Here is an 18,893-nt window from a genome sequence, read left to right as displayed (position 1 = left end):
ATCCCTAAGGAAATTATGTGGGTTACAGTTGCTCCAAGAAGAAATGGTAAAAAAATAGTAACAGTAACAGACTAAACTCCAAACAATACATTATGTTACAGATTTTAATATTAATTAGTCATTGTCAGTTGTTGATTTGTGTTCTCATTGTATGACAAATTATGATGGCTGTTTGGTAGCCGTTTGCATACTATGCATACTCTCTCTCTCTCTTCATATATGTGTGTGTTGGGTGGGGGGGGGGGGGGGGGCAGAGGGAGTGTTCGCCAGGGCGCCAAACAGGCTAGGACCGCCACTGGATATATATATATATATATATATATATATATATATACACGAAAGACAAGTAGCCTATTATTATTACACGAACATAATAATAATAATGGGAAGAGGAAACAATAACACCGTAGCAAAAGAATATTTATTCTTTTTGATCGATCGTTCCTGGAAAGAGCATCATCAAAGATTTTACAATAAGCAAAATTCGTATTTAAGACATGAACACAACCGAGCGGCATTTTCATCATTTTGGACAGGTGTTGCATAGAAGAAAACGTCTTTTAAGCAAATGTATAAAAATTAGGGTGACGAGATGGAGTTCGCTGTGGTCATTGTTGTTCCATCCATCACTTGGCACCATTATTTGTCTTAACCAAGACAACGAACTCTGCAAAAAGACAGAAGGAAAAACACCTGTGACATATCCGTTAGCAGGAAAAACAAAACATCCAAAGAGGAATTTCACTGTGGTGCACGTGAATTTTTTTAATTTATTTTTTATACCATCAGCGCCAATCTTGCCGTCACCGTCGGTGTCACCGGCACCGAGGAAAGCCTTGGTCTCGGCGTCGTTCAGGACGCGTGCACCTGACTTGAAGTTCTGGAGGAACAGCCTGCAGACAGAGGTGAGCAGTGAGTTCACAGACCCAAGTTCTCATTGGCTAAGACATGCAATCTGACTGCAGAGAGTACAGTTTGGATACAAGTCAACTAAGGCATAAAAAAGCTGTTTTCTTTAGCTAAATAAATAAAATCAAAGCAAAATATTCATTCAAAAAAAACGACCCATACCTAACCGAAATATATCATTCTGGTTATATAAAACCAGTGCATGGGTTAAATATGGCTACACATAGCTTACTGTAGTCTACTGTTAGTGGCTGAATGGTTTTGTGCTTACAGCCTCCTGCCACTCATTATGATGCATCCAAGGTCAAATCAACAACAACAGCAAAACCCTAACAACGCCTTTTGTATGAACTTTCTTACTTAAGCTCGTCCTCCTCAATGAAACCGCTCTTGTCCTGGTCAATGATGGCGAAGGCCTTCTTGATGTCATCTGCGGACTTGTCATGAAGGCCGCAGGACTTGAAGAACTTCTTGTGGTCGAATGTGCCGCCGTCTGAAAGTAGCGCAGGTTGTTACTGAAATTCGCACAAAGCAAGCGCAGCTGAACAAAAAAGAAGGTGAGTTGTGATCGCAGATGAGGGAATCACCTTTGCACGCATCCAGGGCTGCAGTGATGTTAGCCTCAACTAGTACACCTCCGAATGCCATTGTGAACTGGGAAAATAAAAATAAAATCCATTATTAAGCTTTTGAAGTTGGGCTTAATGTCCATAGGTGACCATCCCAGGTTATTATTATTATTTTATTATTATTAATAATATTATTATCTTTTAGAACATTGGCAGCATCTGAAGAATCACACATCTGTAAGTTTGCTTCTTGCCAAAAATAATCTGAGCCACTCCAAATATGAAAGGGCAAATTATTCATTGCGCCTCTTTCTGAAGCTGCAACTCTAAAGATGCGAGTACGTCTGATCAGTAATCCATGTGGCCAACGATGATGACGCTCCGGCAAGAAAGCGCAAAACTCATCTCCTTCTTCTGATGCTGCCTCGCAGTAAGGAGTCCCGATTTAAAGCGTAATTAACAATAAATTTAAAAAGTAAAAAAATAAATAAATGTAGTGTTTTCTCAAAGATGCCAGGTGATGATGTGGCTCCCGGGTTTCCCTTCTCCTTTCCATTCAAACTCACCTCTTGTGTCTTTGCTTTGTAGGCTACGAATGACACAGACAAGACCCGAGTCGACTGCAGTGACCATCACGGCGCTCCGGGTGAGCTTTTATATGATCACGCCATCGAAATCTGAAGTATAAGATAACTGACACCGAGAAGGGGGATGCGAAAATGCGTCCCCTTAGCCAGAGAGCCGTCTATTTTAAGTTTCACAAATGAAGACGCTTAAAAGGTGCGTTTGAAGAAGTCTTTCATGTCCACTCAAAGCTAAGAATAGGCCCCAGCACTGCTGAGGAGGACGAATTGGAAGTACTGCGGGCGGGGGCGGGGGACTGAGCATGCATGCATTAGAGCTGGCGTAAGTTGTACTAACTGGTTGTTTCTCCTCTTTTTGACGATTTAGAAGGCGTGGACTATTCACTGCAACAGTATGTGAAATATATTTGGCGACTTTGAGGGAAATTGTGGTTTTGATTTCTTAGCTGGAACAATGAAGGGTACTTCGTAAGATATATATGTATTTCACTCCTTTCAGATTCGCACAGATAGTCTGCCTGCCTAGCACATTGCTAAATACTTTTTAAAAACCCGTCTTACTTGTGCCGCATACGAATTCCAAATATCAGCCACGCCCGGTTTTACTGTCAAGTCCTTTTTGTTCCAAATATTTGTAAAAAGATTTATTAAATAACCAAATTAATTCAAGGGGACTCTCTGACTTTAGAAATATTCTTAAGTTTTCCTTAAAAATTCCATCTGCCATGTGTGATTACGATAGATATTCTAAACCCCTAAAGGCACAAGGGCATGCTCATGCTTTTAGACAAAGCATTAAAAATCAAAATGGGCAAAAAAAAAAGATAATCACAGTCAGCTACTCTTGCTGAAAGAATGTGTTTGACCTGTAGGAGGCAGCAAAGTTCTGTGGCGCAAGCCTGGCAATTGTGAGGAAACGGCAGACTGCTATCACTCAGACTATTTCTGATTCCCCTGCTGTTAGACAATAATAACCTTATGGCGTCATCTGATAGGCTTGAGGTTTACATAATGCTGAATTCTTAGCTTACATTGGGATCGTAATTTGACTTTAATATGGAAACTGAGCTGTTCAAAATTCCATTCCAGGCTTATGCATATAGAATATTTTCTTCCTCAAAATGAGGTACACACCAGGTGCTGATAGAAGTTAAATAATGTATTAAAGACCTTCGGCTGATGTAGATGTGCAACTGTACAGTGGGTTCAGTGTGTTAAAAGTTCCTGCTGATGCAACAGTGACTGTTAATAGAACTCCTGTTGCCACAGCACATCATTTAATTGACTATGCAGCAGTTGGTGGAGGAGGAGACCTTGGAAGAGACAGCGTGGCAGCTATCCATTGCAAACCTCCCTAAGATCCCAGAAGCATGTGAGCAAAGCCCCATGGGCCCATTCCCACAGCATTTCCCAGTCCATGGCCAGAGTCCAGCCACACTCCACTATCTCATTAACCAATTATCCAAACAAGTGCTGGGCATGTTGTTTAGACCGTCACTCAACACCTCTGGAGTATTCAAACACCCTGGCAAATCAACAACTAATTTGAAACGGCCACTTCCTCAAACCATTGTGTTGGCATAGCTACGTCTGTGTGAATAGAGAGGGTTTTGGTTGACCATGCAAAAAACGACTGACCTGAACGAGATGACTTTACACCAAAAGAGTATTTATTCCTGGTTTTTCACTCTTCCTCAAAAAGTGCAGATGATGTTGTACAGTTTGCACAAGTCATTTTTTCAGAACATTTAACACATCTGAATAACAGTATCAGTAAAATATGTGCTCCATGTTGAGAAACAGTCCACAGGCAACTCATAAATAAGGTATAAAAAATATTCTTTCAGCTGATGATTAGTGAATCTTGCAAGGAGTTCACAGTTCCATGAAAAGAAATGGATCTTGGTCAATGGAAATTTATGCCTTTACAAGGGCAGCAAACTCTGTGAAAGTAGAATAGAACTGCCATTAGTATTGGGAACAAAGTGGATTCAGGTTAGTGGTATAGTTTAAACTGACAGGAGCCATTCTCTGACTAAGGGTATGTCAATGGATGTTAAAAAAATTAAGCTTGTTTCTAACATCTGATTCATGTAGGCTCTGCGGGTAACACTTCATATATATGATGTGTTCTGCTAAACTGAAAGATCTGTAGGAAAGTGCACCATGCTCCACAAAGAACCCTCACCATCAATTCCGATCTTGCCATCACCATCACTGTCACCAGCGGAGAGGAAAGCCTTGGTCTCCTTGTCAGTGAGTGCTCTGGCACTAGCAGAGAAGTTCTGCAGGAACAGCCTGGCGTGTGAACAATAAAAAGCAGCAGTTATTATTTATTATTTTCTTGTGAACCCTTTGGTTTTCTATGTTTTCATGTGTGAGATTTTAAGACTTAAATTGATGTGTCAACCAAATGATCCATAAGAAAGTCATCAACAGCTTCTTTTTGGGGGCTTCCTTAGCAATAGTTACTATATTATTTGGCTTGTAGACTAAAGCCCAAGTCTATAAATAAATGACACAAATCACACTGATAAGATCGTGAATACTCTGGACCACTTAGGCTTGCAAGTATGAGATGCCAGCATTAAGTGTGAACTGCTGGAATTACTTACTTCAGCTCATCCTCCTCAATGAAGCCGCTGTTGTCCTGGTCAATGATTTTGAAGGCGTTCTTCACATCATCGGCAGTTTTTGCAGCCAGGCCGCTGGCCTTGAAGAACTTCTTGTAGTCGAAGGAGTCAGCAGCTAGAACACACATTTTAACTCAATTAGCGCCCAGCAAGTCTGCGCAAGCACAAGTCAGGACTTCATTGTTGATGCAATACGATAACTGTGACTGTTTATACGACACAATGTGAAACTGAGACTTTACTGCTTTCTGACTGAAGCCAAGTTGCATCACTTGTTGGTGTTTTGAATCAAATAGCAGTAAAATGTTCAACAAAGTTACATGAATAATGAAAAACTAGAACAGCTTGTTCACTGTCTGATGAAATATTGATAATGAATGCTCACCTGCGCAGCCATCCAGAGCTGCTTTCACTTCAGCATCATTGAGGACACCAGCAAAGGCCATTTTTTAATCTTAGAGAGGGAAAAAAGACAAGATAACTGGATTAGTATGGTCATTATAAGTCCTATGCAGTGGTCATACTATTGGATTATAGATCATTTTTCAATTCTCCAACTTAACTGGACAATTTGACCTATTTTGTTTTGACTACATTACAGTGAACCTAACTATATGATGTGAGTAATCATAAATAAAACACAGGAAGGGTCAAATCAGACATTAGTGGTCAAAAGCTTAAACAAGGATTAATCCACAATAAAGCAAAGCCCCCTTTTACTTTATGTTGGTCACGAATCAACTCTTTTCCTTAATCCAAAGTCTACCATGCAGCTCTACCCGTCCCGATTAATATAAACAACTACTCTTAAGAGCTGCTCTTCGCCTCCGGATGTTTAATCACAACACGGCACTGACTGTGTATCCCAAAGCGTTTTGCTGCTATGGCACGAAATAGATGATGCTTCCACCGAGAGACCAAATCACGGCAACATGAATCACTGACACAAATAAACAAAGCACCAGTGACGTCAAGCGCGCCAATAACCCTAGGTGTGTTATCATAGCATTTCTTTTATCCCGTTAAAAGAGATAATGTAAATAACAATATTCATCCACAAACGGCGCTCTTCTGAAATCTTTTGGCCTCCTTGCGCGCTAATTGAATTATCCTGTGGTCCATGAAGTTGTTGGCTATGTTTGTTCCAATTCTCTCTATAGTTTATAGTCCACGTGGATCTCCTTGTCTGAATCCCCTTTTCCCCCTTCCAGTGTAGAAGTCGGTGTGGCGTTCGTCCGCATCCCCGCACTCACCTTTGCGCTGAGTTGAGGCGAGTGAAAACCTAGGCGGACTCGAGTGAATGCCACGAATCCCCTTTCCCTCTCTCTTATATATCCTTGAGCAACACCATTTACAGACCTTTGAGTCCCAGTATCAGGTACCAAGATCCATGGGTTTCGAAAAAATGTGTCTAGTAGTCCAGACCTATTTTTAGGTGAACAAATGAGGATGCTACCATGTGTGAGTGAGGCCTATAGCTAGACATGTGTAACTCGAGCATGCCCGCTGCTACCCGACTTCACTGGTCATGTTGCACCTATATGATTTATTGCCAGCATGCTGATTTTGATTCAGAACGTTTCCTCTACGAGCATAAATTAAAGGAACTGATACATGTGAGGGTGCAGGTCATCCTTATTTTGATTTGTGAGAACCATGTAAAGGAACACCAGCCAATTCAACTTCCTACTTTAAACAGGATAACCTTTATTAACGTCACTATAAGCCTTCACTATGAAGAGAAGACCACTGGAAAGGACTGCCTTTTAAAACACCTTTATTTTTGATTTCCATGTCAATATGATCACAGAGCCATTTTCTCCTATGCCTTTTAGACTTCTGATAGTGTTTATTTCTACCGTGTTTTCTCTGGCATCATATACTCCAATCACATGCTATATAAACCCACAGTGAGTCCATACAGTCCATTAACAGAGCTGTTTTATGATAAATATTTCCAGCAATATTTAATACTCGTGGTTGTAGAGTGGCTGTGGCTCTTGGGCGACTTATAACTAGATTTACACAAATTCCAGGTTATTTTACATAAATGCAATCTTTTTTCCTTATATTATTAAGAGTTTCTTATTTATTGGTGTCAGGCTTTCTATTCTTGCCTCTGAAGTTGCAACACCAGGCAAGATGGTCTCAGATGATAGACATGTGCAGCTTCTGCCTATATGCTGTCCTGTAACATTAACTAGCTATACCTAGTGTATAAGCTACAGCACAGTATACACAAGGTTCATCTGAACTCTTCACGAAGTGTTGAGTTTCAAACTAAACCACCACCTTATCAGGGTTGAGACTTTGAGGCCTATTTTTTTACATGCTGTATGATTGCAAGCATGACAGTTTTCCATGCTATCCTCAGTAGTCACACCAGCATGTGTCTGTGAATAACATCCTTATAAAGCTTAAACCAAAGACTGCTGATCTCAGTCTGGTAGTTCTGTGTAGTCAGTCTTTCTTTTCTTTTCTTTCTGTCTGGTCAAACTGAACTCGTGCTAGTGAGTCTACAGCAGTGACTCAAAATGAGGATATTCTTAACTGTCAGAACCATGGTAGTGGTCTTTGGTTAGATCCCAGTTTTAGGCAAGCAGTTTTAAGTAAAAGCATTGGAAGAAGCAACTTTATCATAAATATTTCATGTTTAATGGAAATACTGGATATCAGTTTAATAAAGTAAAACAGTGGCTCTCTCAGAACCTGCATTATACACACTATTAGGCACACCTTGCTAATACTGGGTTGGACTGCAGAGATATTGGTCCATATTGATATGATAGCATTGCACAGCTGCTGCACATTTGTCTGTTTCACATCCATGATGCAATTCTCTTCATTCACCTTTTTGGATTTTCTCTAAATCTCAATGGGGATGCGGTGACCATTTGAGTAGAGTGAAATCATTGTCATGTTAAAGGAGCCAGTTTCAGATGACAGCAACAGTACTGGCAAGCAGGCTGTGGTGTTTCAACTGATCCTCAGAAAATATCCCCCACAGATTTACACCACCACAACCACTGCTACAAGGAAGGATGGATTCATGTTTTCGTGGCTAATGCCAAATTCTGACAGTATACCATCTAAATGTTACGACACAACTCATCAGACTAGGCAACCTTTTTCCAAACTTCTGTTGTCCAGTTTTGGTAAGCCTGTGTGAATTGTAGCCTCAGTTTCCTGTTTTAGGTGACAGGAGCGGCTCCTCTGTGGTCTTCTGCTTCATCTGCTTCAAGGTTTATGTTCAGAGATGCTCTTCTGCATACTCTGCTGTAGGTTTTTCTGTTGCCTTGCTATCAACTTAAAGCAGTTTGGTCATTTTCCTCTGAAGTCTGACATCAATAAAGCATTTTTACCCAGAGAAGCGCTGCTCACTGGATATTTTTTAGGTCCATGCTCTGTAAAGTCTAGAGATTGTTGCATGGTAAAGTAGATCAGCAGTAGAATTGTTATTTTTAAATATTTTTTTCATTTTCATTTTGGTTTGACTTTTTATTTTTAATTCTGTTTAGTCTAACTTACTGCCCAGATTTGTTTCCCCTTTGAGTTGTTTTTTATTTGAAGATTTTTTTGTTTTTGTTTAGTTTTTTTTATTAGTTTCAATGTTAGTTCTAGATAGTTTCATATTTTTAGTTGATCTTAGTTAGTTTTCCAAGTTCACAAAATAACTTAGAATGATTAATTTTCAACCTATGGCAGTTTCAAAAGTTTTGCCTTTTATTTTTCTCAACTAGTTCCCCTCTTGCAAAACACTTAGCCCTATACTGTTTGGATCAAATAATATAACGGTGACAAATTCACCCTCTCAAGCAGCAGGTAGCTGGTTTGATTCCGACCAGAGACACATAAACCTCTTTGGGATTGTGACAGGGTGTCCGGCATCAAACTGCAAACTCAAACATGCAGAGCGACCCTTTGTGATGAGGGAGACAGCAGAATAAGAACCCTAAATTTCATATATTTCATTTCAATTTTAACCTGAAATTTGGTTACTTTTCTCAAAGTGATCCAAAATATATAAAAATAAAAATGTTTAAAATTGTATGTTATTCATGGAACATGGGGAAGCTCTAAACAGTATAAATGTGTATAAGGTGCACAAAAGGATGAGAGATGGTGCTCGGTCACAGGATGTGAACTAGAGGAGTGGGGTTTCTGAGCGTTAGTACTATCAGCTTACAGCACGAAGGTTCCTGGTTGAAATCCTGTCTGCAAAGTTTGCATGTTTGACCAACTCCATTGCAATTGGGAGGGGCTGTCTCCTACAGTTCAAATTACTTTGAGCAGTCAGTAAGGCCAGAAAAGTGCTATTTGAATCCAAATACATTGTGTAACTGCCCCTTGTTGGTTGTGCTTCAAGTATCCAGAATGTAAGAAAATAATGAAAATAATTATTCATTATTTTCATTATTCTCATAATCACATTAGAATGCAGCAAACTGAGATTAAAACACAGATCAGAAGAGGGTTGGAGAGTCATAAGATTATAAAGTCATAAAGAGCAAATCCTCCACACACAACATTTCCTTCCACTGCTTTAAATGCACAGGCTAGTTTGCAATACGCAAGTTTTGTGCTCTAAGTGATAATTAATATTGAACTAATGTTGATTAGTAATTGTAAGATATATATATATATATATATATATATATATATATATATATATATATATATATATATATATATATATATATATATCATATTATAAATCCCAAGAGTTCAGATATTTTGCCATTTTCACTTTTAATAAAGCATAAAACATAATAAAGCAGTGCTACATCTTCTTGACTGAGGTAAAACGCAACATGATATTTTGTGAAAATAGATGTTTTTTTTCTTCTTCTTCTCCCTGACCTCTGAAATATTACCAATTTAGTATTATTTATTAAAGCATTAACATAACAGCAGAATGCAATTCATACATTCTAAATAGATTGTTGTAGATAATTATTAATAAGCAATTTTTGACTCAGTTCTAAACCTGACCTGAGCTATGTGAAGTCATTGAATATGAATGAATAGTATGTAATGCTTAATGCATCTATTTGCATCTATTTAAGTTTACATGTATATATATATATATATATATATATATATATATATATATATATATATATATATATATATATATATATATATATATAAAAGACAAGCAAAGAGTAAGTTTACTTCTTTAATTGTTCACATTTATTGATTCAAGGTACCTGATTGATTAAACACAAACATGTTTAACATCCAACTTTGGTCATCTGTCTACTAAACATCTTATACACGTTGCATCACATGAACAGGGAGAGCAGCAGGCAGGTACAGATTTTGTGAGGTTTTTGGTCTTTGCATGAAACAATCCAGAAAGTCAAGATCTCCATTGCAAATCCATTATTCAGAACAAGGGTAGACAGCCTCGGTCGTATGTGTATGTAGTTTCTCTTTACTTCAGGAGATCACAGAACTCTGTGTGGGGGAAAAACAGAGACAGCCAAAAGTTGAATTGTGGTTGTCATGCAGCATTACAGTTAAGCAAGATGACTCAACAAACAAGAAATCTTTTGTTTTCTTTTTTTTTTAACTTGTTGGAGAGCAGAAGTTTATTTGCATCAGTTTTTTTTAAAGACTAGAATTTCAGCACTAAGTGGTGGACAGCTCCTCAGCACAAATTGCTCTGATTTCACATCTGCTAACAGCTCTTCTAGATGTTTTACAAACACTCACCTTCTATTCCAATCTTGCCATCACCGTCTTTATCCCCAGACGCCATCAGAGCTTTGGTTTCAGCCACAGTCAGCTCTCTGGCCCCCGGAGAGAAATTCTGAAGAAATAGTCTGAAGGGTAGACATAAAAAAAAAAAAACATAGAAGCAGTAAGTTCAGACTGTATCTCTGCTGATGCCTTTTCTTCACCTCTAAGCCTTTTTCAGTTGTCCCTGTCCTCCTCACTCACTCAATTCATGTATCAGTCAATTCATGCAAAGCGGAAAGGCTGCTCCATTCATACAGTGACCTCTGCCTGAGGCCCATCATGAGGGACAGTTACGACAAACTGCAGATGTAACACACATGCACAAACAAACACACACACTCCATCTGTACCACCATGTGCTCCTGCTCAAGTCTTTCAGCCACACACACACGTACACACACATGCACTCCATCCTTACTTGAGCTCCTCCTCTTCGATGTATCCACTCTTGTCTTGGTCCAGGACTGTAAACACTTTTCTCCTGTCTGCTTCAGATAAGCCAGTCAGTCCAACTTGTTCAAAGAATGACTTGAAGTTGAATGTGCCTGGAGCTACGTTGGACCACGTACACACACACAGACACACACACCAAACACACATAGTTGAGAGAGGAAGAGAAACAGACACATGGGAATAAGAGGTCAATCACACAATGACAAGAAAGAAAGAAAGAACGATGGGAGACTGAATAGACATGTCGCATTAACTCATTCGCTCAGATGACTTTCATTTTTCAACCAATGACATTTACCAATATACACCCTGTGGCACATCACCGTCTTATACCATTACAGGCTATGTCATTATGCCATTAAAGCAGGCAAAGCACAATGAATATGGCCCATAGGTCTAATGCAAATGTTAAAAGCCTTTTATTTACAGTCATAGTGGAATTCTTCTGGTACAAGCTACCTTCAAATAATTTCAAAGGACTTTTCTGAAAAAGACTTGCACACACTGCAGTGGAGTTTAAAACTTCTGATTAATAAAACAAAAATCTTCTTAATGCTATTTTGCCTAAAACATTACTAACAGGCGGGTTTGGTTGAATTAAGGGTATGAAAGCACTGACATTTGATTTTCATCAGATCAGTCGAGCTTTGTCTGCCTCGTCATGAGGACATAATTTCTAGAGATAAATATTTAAGTAATTTTGGATGTGAGGACTTTACAGCTTGTGTGATTTGGTGTTCTATGTGTTAATGCTCAACACAACCACTTTGGAAACTACTCTCCTGCCACATGGCTGCCTGGTTACCTGCAGGTACCCTGTCCCCACTGTGAAAATCACATGATACAGATATGCCCTGTGGGAGTGGGTTTAATAAGCACCTCTGTGTGTGCTGTGTATATGTGAATGGACCTATATTCCCTTGCTGTAAAGTACGTGTTCTTATGTTCACAATTAGATGCTTGCAAAGTGTGTATTTTTCTTGGATGTAAGTTTTAGTGTGCGCTGTCTGACTCACCTTGACAAGCCTGGACTGCAGCCTGTATGTCCTCGTTGCTCAACATCCCTGCAAATGCCATGGTCCTCTGTGGCTGCCTGAGGGATACACATACACATGCATGGAAGAAATGCAAAGTGACACTAAATTGAACTGCTGAGGGCGTTTTCTGCTGCCAGATAGCTGCAACTGTCAAAGAAAAGCAGGACTTGTGGATAGGTTAAGCATTATCATCACCTACGTGGGCATTTTTCTGATCAGCACAGTCAAAAAGAGAGCTGAGTGGGACCTTTTATCAGCAGGGCAGGGCCGTACCATTTTAACAATAAAGTAAAATTATTATAGCTATAAACAGCATAAGCTCCACAGTAGGAAAAATGTTCATTGTGTGGTATCATTTTAGCATCGTATGTGAATTGGATTATGGTTTTCTAATTTTTAAACACATTCATTTTTCCACAAAGGAAGTTGCAGGTAACTGAAAAGGTAATCACAAATAGGTCCGAACATTTTATTTTTTTTGTCTTCCTACATTTAAACATTTATATCCCCCCTCTCTTAAAGCTAGAGGACTAAAGATTCACAAAACAGTGACACACAGCTATCAGCACACAAAGAATTTGCAGAAAAACTGCACTTGAATTTGCAGAAAAAGTGGTACTCACCGTGCTTTGGGTGAGGTTTGGAGATCTCCGTTGCTCTTGCTTTGTGCTTGTAAGCCACCAACACTCTCTTACAGCTTCGTGATCCTGAGTGCAAGAAGCAACCTGACGTATCTGTCCTCAAACCAAGGGAGATTTCCTTCACGCCACCGACTGCCTCCTCCCCCTTCATCAGTTAATCAGAGCAGATAATTTTCCCATTCATACTGTTTTGTGAACTTGCATCCATGACCAAAGCACAGTAAGAACATATTCACATCCCAACACATCTGATCCTCATAAACATGCATTTTTCTGCAATTTATCTATTTTACTACCACAGTTGCTATGTTGGTGCTGTAGTATTGTAGTACATTTGTAGGGAAATTAATAAGGATTATACAATCAGGTACACTCAAGTGAAAATGGTAGTTGTCCTTGATTTTATTACACCTATGTGGCAAGTTTTAAAACATGCAATGAAGTCAGTCTTGACAGAGCATGTGATTTTTATGCGTTCTTGAGCACAACATGCTGAATTAAAAAAAATGAATTAAAATACAGGCGAGATTGTATTACAAATAATTTCATACCAGTATTCCAAGTAATACGCAAAATAACATATATAACCCATCCTATGGATTACATAGGAATTACAGGTTTACAGCAATATCTACATGCATTTAGTCTTGATGCCGTTTTGGGGACAGATTTTTTTTAGGCTATTTCTATGTTTGGTTTTCCATGTAAATCTAACAACGAGCCATATTTATATGAAATTCATACTCACAATAAAACAAAAACAACGAATAAAACCACACATACCCATAATAAAGGTCCTAAAGGTAGCATCACTCGTCAAATACATTCATAAATTTTTGTAGTTTATAACTTGCCGTAAACACAGATATAAACATTTTATATAGAGAGGTCTTCTTTCATAACCACTTTTACGTGCCTCACATGGTTGGCGACTGACTGAATACAGAAAGCTTTCTTCAGCTTTGATACAAATCACTGGATTTAACTGACTGAGAATAAAGCTCGAACCCGATTGGCTGTGGGAGTTCAACGCGACGGAATTGTCCCTTGTAATTGGTTTAGGCTGCTGTCAATTCCTTGAAGTTTCACGGCCCACTTTCAGTGACGTCACGGTGTACAGGAACATGGCGCTTTGGAGGAGAGGTTCTTCATGATAGTCAGGGGCTATAACGATTGAAATTCCCATTGTTGTGTTCATTTAGACAACACTAAAGTACAGACACTAAATATGAGAGGCCGCGAAAGGTGACCGCCCCCTCTGTCTCCATGGATACCCGACCACTGCGTGTGGTAGCGGCGTTTGCTGTCGTCAGCTGAAACTCTTAGCATCGATAGCTAAAGCTAGTTAGCTGGCGAATAGCCAGACGCAAAAACAGACAAAATGTGCTCGTTTATGTAGCCTAGACTAACGCGAAGCTGCTATTCAATGTTTAAAACACTTAAGCCTTTTTTTAAAATCAGCCATTTATTTGATTTCACGTAGCTAACATTTTGTTAGCTAAGCTATAAGGATGGAGAACCGCCGTGTATATGTTTTGTTGCTGAGCTTTGGGATTTTTCTATCGGCTTTGGGACTGTCTGAAGGCGCCCCTCTTCAGTATGGTCAGAAATCAGGTAAGGCAACCGATTCACAGGTAAAGTGTGTTGTGTTTGTCCACATGAGAGGATGTTTTGCTGAAATTGGTAGCTGGTGCTAATACGAAGCTAAAAGCTAACAACACACTAGCTTGAACTGTATTTCCGGTTATCCAGACAGGAGTGTTTTCAATGGACGGGTTGTCATACTTGTTTGTTTGGTTGATCACAGAGTTATCAGAATATCGGTTCTGGTCTTTCCGTAGTTTGTTTAATAATGATGAATAACTGCAGGTCATTGTCACGACTCGGCCAAATGGCACAGTGATCAACACAGACGTTTCCTTTAACTATTCTCGGAAAAACACTAATTTATTGCTGCAGGTTTATTTCTGATTAATATTTAACAGCAGAAACCAGTGATGTGTGTGTTGTTGCTTCCTGGTACATAGATGTTAACCTTTTACTGGGATTGGTCTAGGTGTTGATGTAAACAAGTTTAAGGCACAACAAGGTGGATGGTGGCCTACCCGCATGGAAATAATGTTTCTGGTTCTAAAGTGAACCTTGATTAACTTGCTTCGATGACTACAGTGTAATATTTCACCCAAATAAAGAGTCCTGTTATGGTTGGGGCCTCATGAATTGTATGTGTTCTTTGAAGAAAAGTTGCTATCTTATTAAAAAATTAAAAACACTTAATGTAGTAATTAAGAGAGTCTCCTGTTCAGGACACAGCTGTAAAAACGGAAGAAAACTGTGTTATTAGGTTACTAATGTGACTATTTCATATTTGCACAGTCACAAATCACCAAAGAAATACAAATGTGAAACAATCATCTTCTTAAATAATCAGTTGAGATGGAATATTCAAGATTCCATAATACTTTGAGCAGTCATTAAATGTTACAGTGCTATGAAAAAAATATTTGCCCCCTTCCTGATTTGTTTTTTCTTTTTGCATATTTTTCACACTTAAATGTTTCAGGTCACCAAATAAAATAACTGAAATAAATAGAAAATATTTTGCAATTGTTAAATTTGGTTTTTCATTTATTAAGGGAAAAGTTTACCTAACCTACAAGGAGCTATGTGAAAAACTAATTGTCCCCCAAACCTTATAACTGGCTGTGTCACTTTTGGCAGCAGAAAATTAAATAACTGGCAATGAGTTTTTAGCATTGTTGTGGAAATTTGGCCCACTCTTTGCTAAATTGTTTTAATTCAGCTACATTAGAAGGTCTTTGAGCATGAACAGCCTGTTTAAGGTCATGCAAATGGCTCTCAATCAGTTTTAAATCTGGACTTTAAATAGGTTACTCCAAAACCATCACCACCTCCTTTTTTTTTCTTGAACTATTCAGAGGTGGACTTGCTGATGTGTTTGAGGTCTTTGTCCCGTCTAAAGTGTGCTTGAGCTTCAGGGCACATATTGTAGGCCAAATTCATGCTTGCATCAATCACAGCAAGCTGCCCTGAAACAGCAAACCAGCCCTAGACCATCACACTACAACCACCATGTTTGAGTCTTAGTATAATGTTTTTTTTATGAAATGCTGTGTTTGATTTACACCAGATGTTACAGGATGCAAAATTTTCAAAAACATCACCTTCTTTTTGGCAAATGTGAAATAATCTTTTGTTTTATTTTTGGTCAGCAATGGTTTTTGCCTCAGAACTCTTTCATGCATGCCATTTGTGCCCATTCTCTTTCTTATTGTTGAATCATGAACTCGAACCTTAGCTGAGCCAAGTGAAGCCTGCACTTTTTTTAGATGTTGTTCTAGGTTTTTTTGTAACCTACTGGATGAGTTGTTGATGCGCTCTTGCACTAATTTTGGTAGGCTGGACACTCATCAAAAGGTTCACCACCATTCCAAGTTTTCCATTTGTGGATAATGGTTCTCATCATAGTTCACTGGAGTCCAAAACATTAGAAATGGCTTTCTAACCCTTCCTGATAAATGTCAGTGTTTTGTGTCTCATCTGTTGTTGAGCTTCTTTAGATCTTTGCTTGATGTGTTACATTTTGAGATCTTTTAACCTACTTCATGTTGTCAGACAGGTTTTGTTTAAGTGATTTCATTCAACAGGTCTGGCAGTAATCAGGCCTGGGTGTGGCTAATGAAATTGAACATGGCTATCTGAAGAAAAAAATGTGGTTAGTCACAGATATGGTTTTTTTTTTTCTTTCACATAGGGCCAAGTAAACCTGGATAGTTTTATTGCCTTAATAACAAAAAAAAAATCATAATTTAAAAACTGTATTTTGAATTATCTAAGGTCATCTTTGTCTAAAATTAAAATTTGATCTGACACATGTTAATGTGAGAAATGCACCCCCCCCCCCCCCCCCCCAAAAAAAAAAAAAAAGAAAAAGAAAAAAAAGAAAATAGAAATCAGCAGTAGCTGTAATACTTTTGCCACAAAGCTACGAGAAGCTTCTTCAGTTGAAGAAGCTTCTCGGATGAGAGGTGAAACGTCTTCAAGCAACTTAAAGAAGTCCAGACGCTTTTCTTTGCAAGCTCCTTTGACAACATGTTTCCTAGCACATTACCAACACTCGCTGGTAATGTGTAACTATAACAGATTCCAGTCTTATCACTACAAGTTAATGATTAGCAACAGCGTTGTTTGCTTAATCATAACGAATAGCACAGGAAAGTACAGTGTAAGATGAAATATAGTCCATATTTTTATTATTTTATTACACAGCAACCTGTCCTTTGGTCCATTTTCCTAGTCTACTTATATCTGTGTGTACACATGATATAATAATTCTTGATTATTTGATTGTTCAAAGTTTTGACTTTAAGTTTCTGATTGTTAATGAGATTGTTCTTATGAATATGACTTGGGCTTGCCAATCTGCAAGGGATATTCCGTTTACACATGACAAACAGGGGTAAAAATAGGTTGTTAAGCTTTAACCAAAATGTCAATGTTTAAATTGTAGGGCATAGCCAGGTGATATTTGTTTGATTAGTCTACAAGTCATTAACCTTTCACTACTCTGCTCAGTGACTACCACTACAGACTGTTGGACTGTTGGAGATGCTTGTAATAAGCAAGTTTATCCTTTAGCAGTTGTTTATTTTCTAAATGGTGGAAATCAAATTTAGTTTTGTCCCTAACCAGACAGAGATAAGTATTAGCCTATTTTAGGTGCCTCTGTTTTTTCGTTTGATTCATGATATTCTCAGACTGAAGAACCTTAAACTAACCCAAAGCTTTTAGCCACAGTGCCATTTGCCATTTTGTGTGTAACTAAAAGTAGACATCCACTGTTGTGCACACCGGTCGGTGGGTGAAATCTGTAAAAAATGGGTCAACTCCTCCTCTCCCTGAATGCCTGCTGAAATATGCAGTTTAACTGAAATAGGAGGTGACAGCTCCCTGCTGTATTGGTCCCAAAAACCAGTTGAGTCATTTGGTGGGGCCTGCCAAGTCATAATATGAACCTATGACTCAAATAAAGCCTAATGGAGGAGAACTGATCCCATGTAGCGCTGCCGTGACCCAGCTCCTGTTTTTTTGTATCTGGCTGCTGCTGTAGCCTCTCTGGGAGCCCTGCACTGCCTGGAACCCTGTTGTTTTGCTGAACCAGGTAGTGGGTATGTGTCAAAAAGCTGCCCGCAATTACAGCTGAATGTTTTTCACAGGATTGGTGTGAGCTTTGGAGTTATTAAAGCCATTTGTTCCAATGATTTATCCCACTACTCATTTTAATTACTGTAATTTAAATAGAAAGGGGCATTGGCTGAAAAATAGCCAGATGTGACATAATTTAGTGCCGACTGAAACAGGGCTGTTAAGTCCAAGCTTATCATTAGCTTGGTTTTGCTTTAAAGTTGTTAGAGGTCATTGCTGGTCTACAGAATATTATAAAACCCTTAAGAACTGGATTGCCTCATTTTTAGATCCAGATTAGTATAGTAATGGCTTGCTGTGTGGTTTGAGAAAAGTAAATATAGGGCAAAGCTACTTTGATTTCCCTCTGAAACATATTTGCTTTGGCATTGTGGAAAACCCCAGTAAGAAAACACTCTGTCTCAGTACAAGATTCTCATCTGGGGGGCAGTACGGATGACTGGTTTGAAGGCTGACACAGTAACAGCACAAAAATGCATTTGGTGGATTCATATAATTTTTAGGGATGTTGGCCTAAACCATGCAGTGATGTGCATCTGTTCACCTTTTTAAAACCATGCCTTTTTAGCACGGAGTCCTCAGCCAGAATTGTCTGGGTCAGGTTTTTGCCTTTACTTGCCTTGTTAATGGGTCATTTGCTTTTCACATAAGAATATCAATCTTGACATTGCTATTGCATAAATGGACTTAAAGGCTTATAGTTTTATATAATATGAATCATTTATCTCTGGCATTACCTATAGAGTTTGCTTACAGGTTTGAGTTGCATGTGTTTATAAGGAAATATTATGTTTAATTCTTGTTTTATTCACTTAACATTTTTGATTGTTAAAAAGTTTCAGTCTGGTTGGACGTTCAAGACTTAACAATCCCTCTTCATTGTTCTGTTGATGGTGATGATAATTGCAAGGTAAAGAACCCTTACATTTAACAGCTGTGAGTACACATGCCATTTATAGCTACATTCACTGGTCCAATACACTACAGAGCTATTTAATCTTTAATTTCTCCTCTCATCAATATTTTACTGGATACAGTTTCTCTGTTGCAGTCTTAAGCACAGAGGTTTGTGGAAGTAATCCTTTAGAAAGAGCAC

General features: G+C 38.6%; 4 protein-coding genes across 4 annotated transcripts in view; 1 reads left to right on the top strand and 3 right to left on the bottom strand.

Annotated features, from left to right (window-relative positions):
* Nucleotides 1-402: 402 nt before the first annotated feature.
* On the bottom strand, nucleotides 403-2,128 carry LOC113020863 (parvalbumin beta-like). The gene is made up of 5 exons (XM_026165130.1): nucleotides 2,045-2,128; nucleotides 1,497-1,563; nucleotides 1,270-1,402; nucleotides 784-893; nucleotides 403-667 (listed from the first exon to the last, which is right to left on the bottom strand). The coding sequence occupies exons 2-5, from the start codon at nucleotides 1,555-1,557 to the stop codon at nucleotides 627-629; spliced, it is 345 nt and encodes a 114-aa protein (XP_026020915.1). The 5' UTR covers nucleotides 1,558-1,563; nucleotides 2,045-2,128; the 3' UTR covers nucleotides 403-626.
* A 1,582-nt stretch (nucleotides 2,129-3,710) lies between these two features.
* LOC113020864 (parvalbumin alpha-like) lies at nucleotides 3,711-6,030 on the bottom strand. The gene is made up of 5 exons (XM_026165132.1): nucleotides 5,949-6,030; nucleotides 5,081-5,149; nucleotides 4,678-4,810; nucleotides 4,251-4,360; nucleotides 3,711-4,005 (listed from the first exon to the last, which is right to left on the bottom strand). Exons 2-5 carry the CDS (start codon nucleotides 5,139-5,141, stop codon nucleotides 3,980-3,982), a joined length of 330 nt encoding a protein of 109 aa, XP_026020917.1. The 5' UTR covers nucleotides 5,142-5,149; nucleotides 5,949-6,030; the 3' UTR covers nucleotides 3,711-3,979.
* Nucleotides 6,031-9,865: 3,835 nt separating this feature from the next.
* Nucleotides 9,866-13,637, bottom strand: pvalb5 (parvalbumin 5). Its single transcript, XM_026165129.1, has 6 exons — nucleotides 13,580-13,637; nucleotides 12,554-12,716; nucleotides 11,910-11,986; nucleotides 10,859-10,991; nucleotides 10,414-10,523; nucleotides 9,866-10,155 (listed from the first exon to the last, which is right to left on the bottom strand). Exons 3-6 carry the CDS (start codon nucleotides 11,968-11,970, stop codon nucleotides 10,133-10,135), a joined length of 327 nt encoding a protein of 108 aa, XP_026020914.1. The 5' UTR covers nucleotides 11,971-11,986; nucleotides 12,554-12,716; nucleotides 13,580-13,637; the 3' UTR covers nucleotides 9,866-10,132.
* Nucleotides 13,638-13,663: 26 nt separating this feature from the next.
* lmtk2 (lemur tyrosine kinase 2) overlaps nucleotides 13,664-18,893 on the top strand; it is a 33,093-nt gene continuing 27,863 nt past the window's right edge. Inside the window, exon 1 of the mRNA XM_026165128.1 lies at nucleotides 13,664-14,185. Within this exon, the coding sequence (XP_026020913.1) occupies nucleotides 14,083-14,185 (103 nt within the window). The 5' untranslated portion in view covers nucleotides 13,664-14,082. The remainder of the gene's footprint in view (nucleotides 14,186-18,893) is intronic.

This window comes from Astatotilapia calliptera, chromosome 4, assembly GCF_900246225.1.
Source record: "Astatotilapia calliptera chromosome 4, fAstCal1.2, whole genome shotgun sequence".
NCBI lineage: Eukaryota > Metazoa > Chordata > Actinopteri > Cichliformes > Cichlidae > Astatotilapia > Astatotilapia calliptera.
The sequence above is the reverse complement of the archived record's forward strand: the minus strand, read 5'-3'. Positions and strand labels throughout refer to the sequence as shown.

What these genes read in the sequence shown, in the direction of transcription:
- pvalb5 (XM_026165129.1), bottom strand. Translation starts at nt 11,970, where the DNA reads ATGGCATTTGCAGGGATGTTGAGCAACGAGGACATACAGGCTGCAGTC. An exon ending in ATCGAAGAGGAGGAGCTCAA is followed by an intron (nt 10,524 to 10,858) that starts GTAAGGATGGAG and finishes TCTACCCTTCAG; the next exon opens with ACTATTTCTTCAGAATTTCT. An exon ending in TGGCAAGATTGGAATAGAAG is followed by an intron (nt 10,156 to 10,413) that starts GTGAGTGTTTGT and finishes TCCCCCACACAG; the next exon opens with AGTTCTGTGATCTCCTGAAG.
- LOC113020863 (XM_026165130.1), bottom strand. Translation starts at nt 1,557, where the DNA reads ATGGCATTCGGAGGTGTACTAGTTGAGGCTAACATCACTGCAGCCCTG. An exon ending in ATTGAGGAGGACGAGCTTAA is followed by an intron (nt 894 to 1,269) that starts GTAAGAAAGTTC and finishes CTCTGTCTGCAG; the next exon opens with GCTGTTCCTCCAGAACTTCA. An exon ending in CGGCAAGATTGGCGCTGATG is followed by an intron (nt 668 to 783) that starts GTATAAAAAATA and finishes GTCTTTTTGCAG; the next exon opens with AGTTCGTTGTCTTGGTTAAG.
- LOC113020864 (XM_026165132.1), bottom strand. Translation starts at nt 5,141, where the DNA reads ATGGCCTTTGCTGGTGTCCTCAATGATGCTGAAGTGAAAGCAGCTCTG. An exon ending in ATTGAGGAGGATGAGCTGAA is followed by an intron (nt 4,361 to 4,677) that starts GTAAGTAATTCC and finishes TTCACACGCCAG; the next exon opens with GCTGTTCCTGCAGAACTTCT. An exon ending in TGGCAAGATCGGAATTGATG is followed by an intron (nt 4,006 to 4,250) that starts GTGAGGGTTCTT and finishes CTACTTTCACAG; the next exon opens with AGTTTGCTGCCCTTGTAAAG.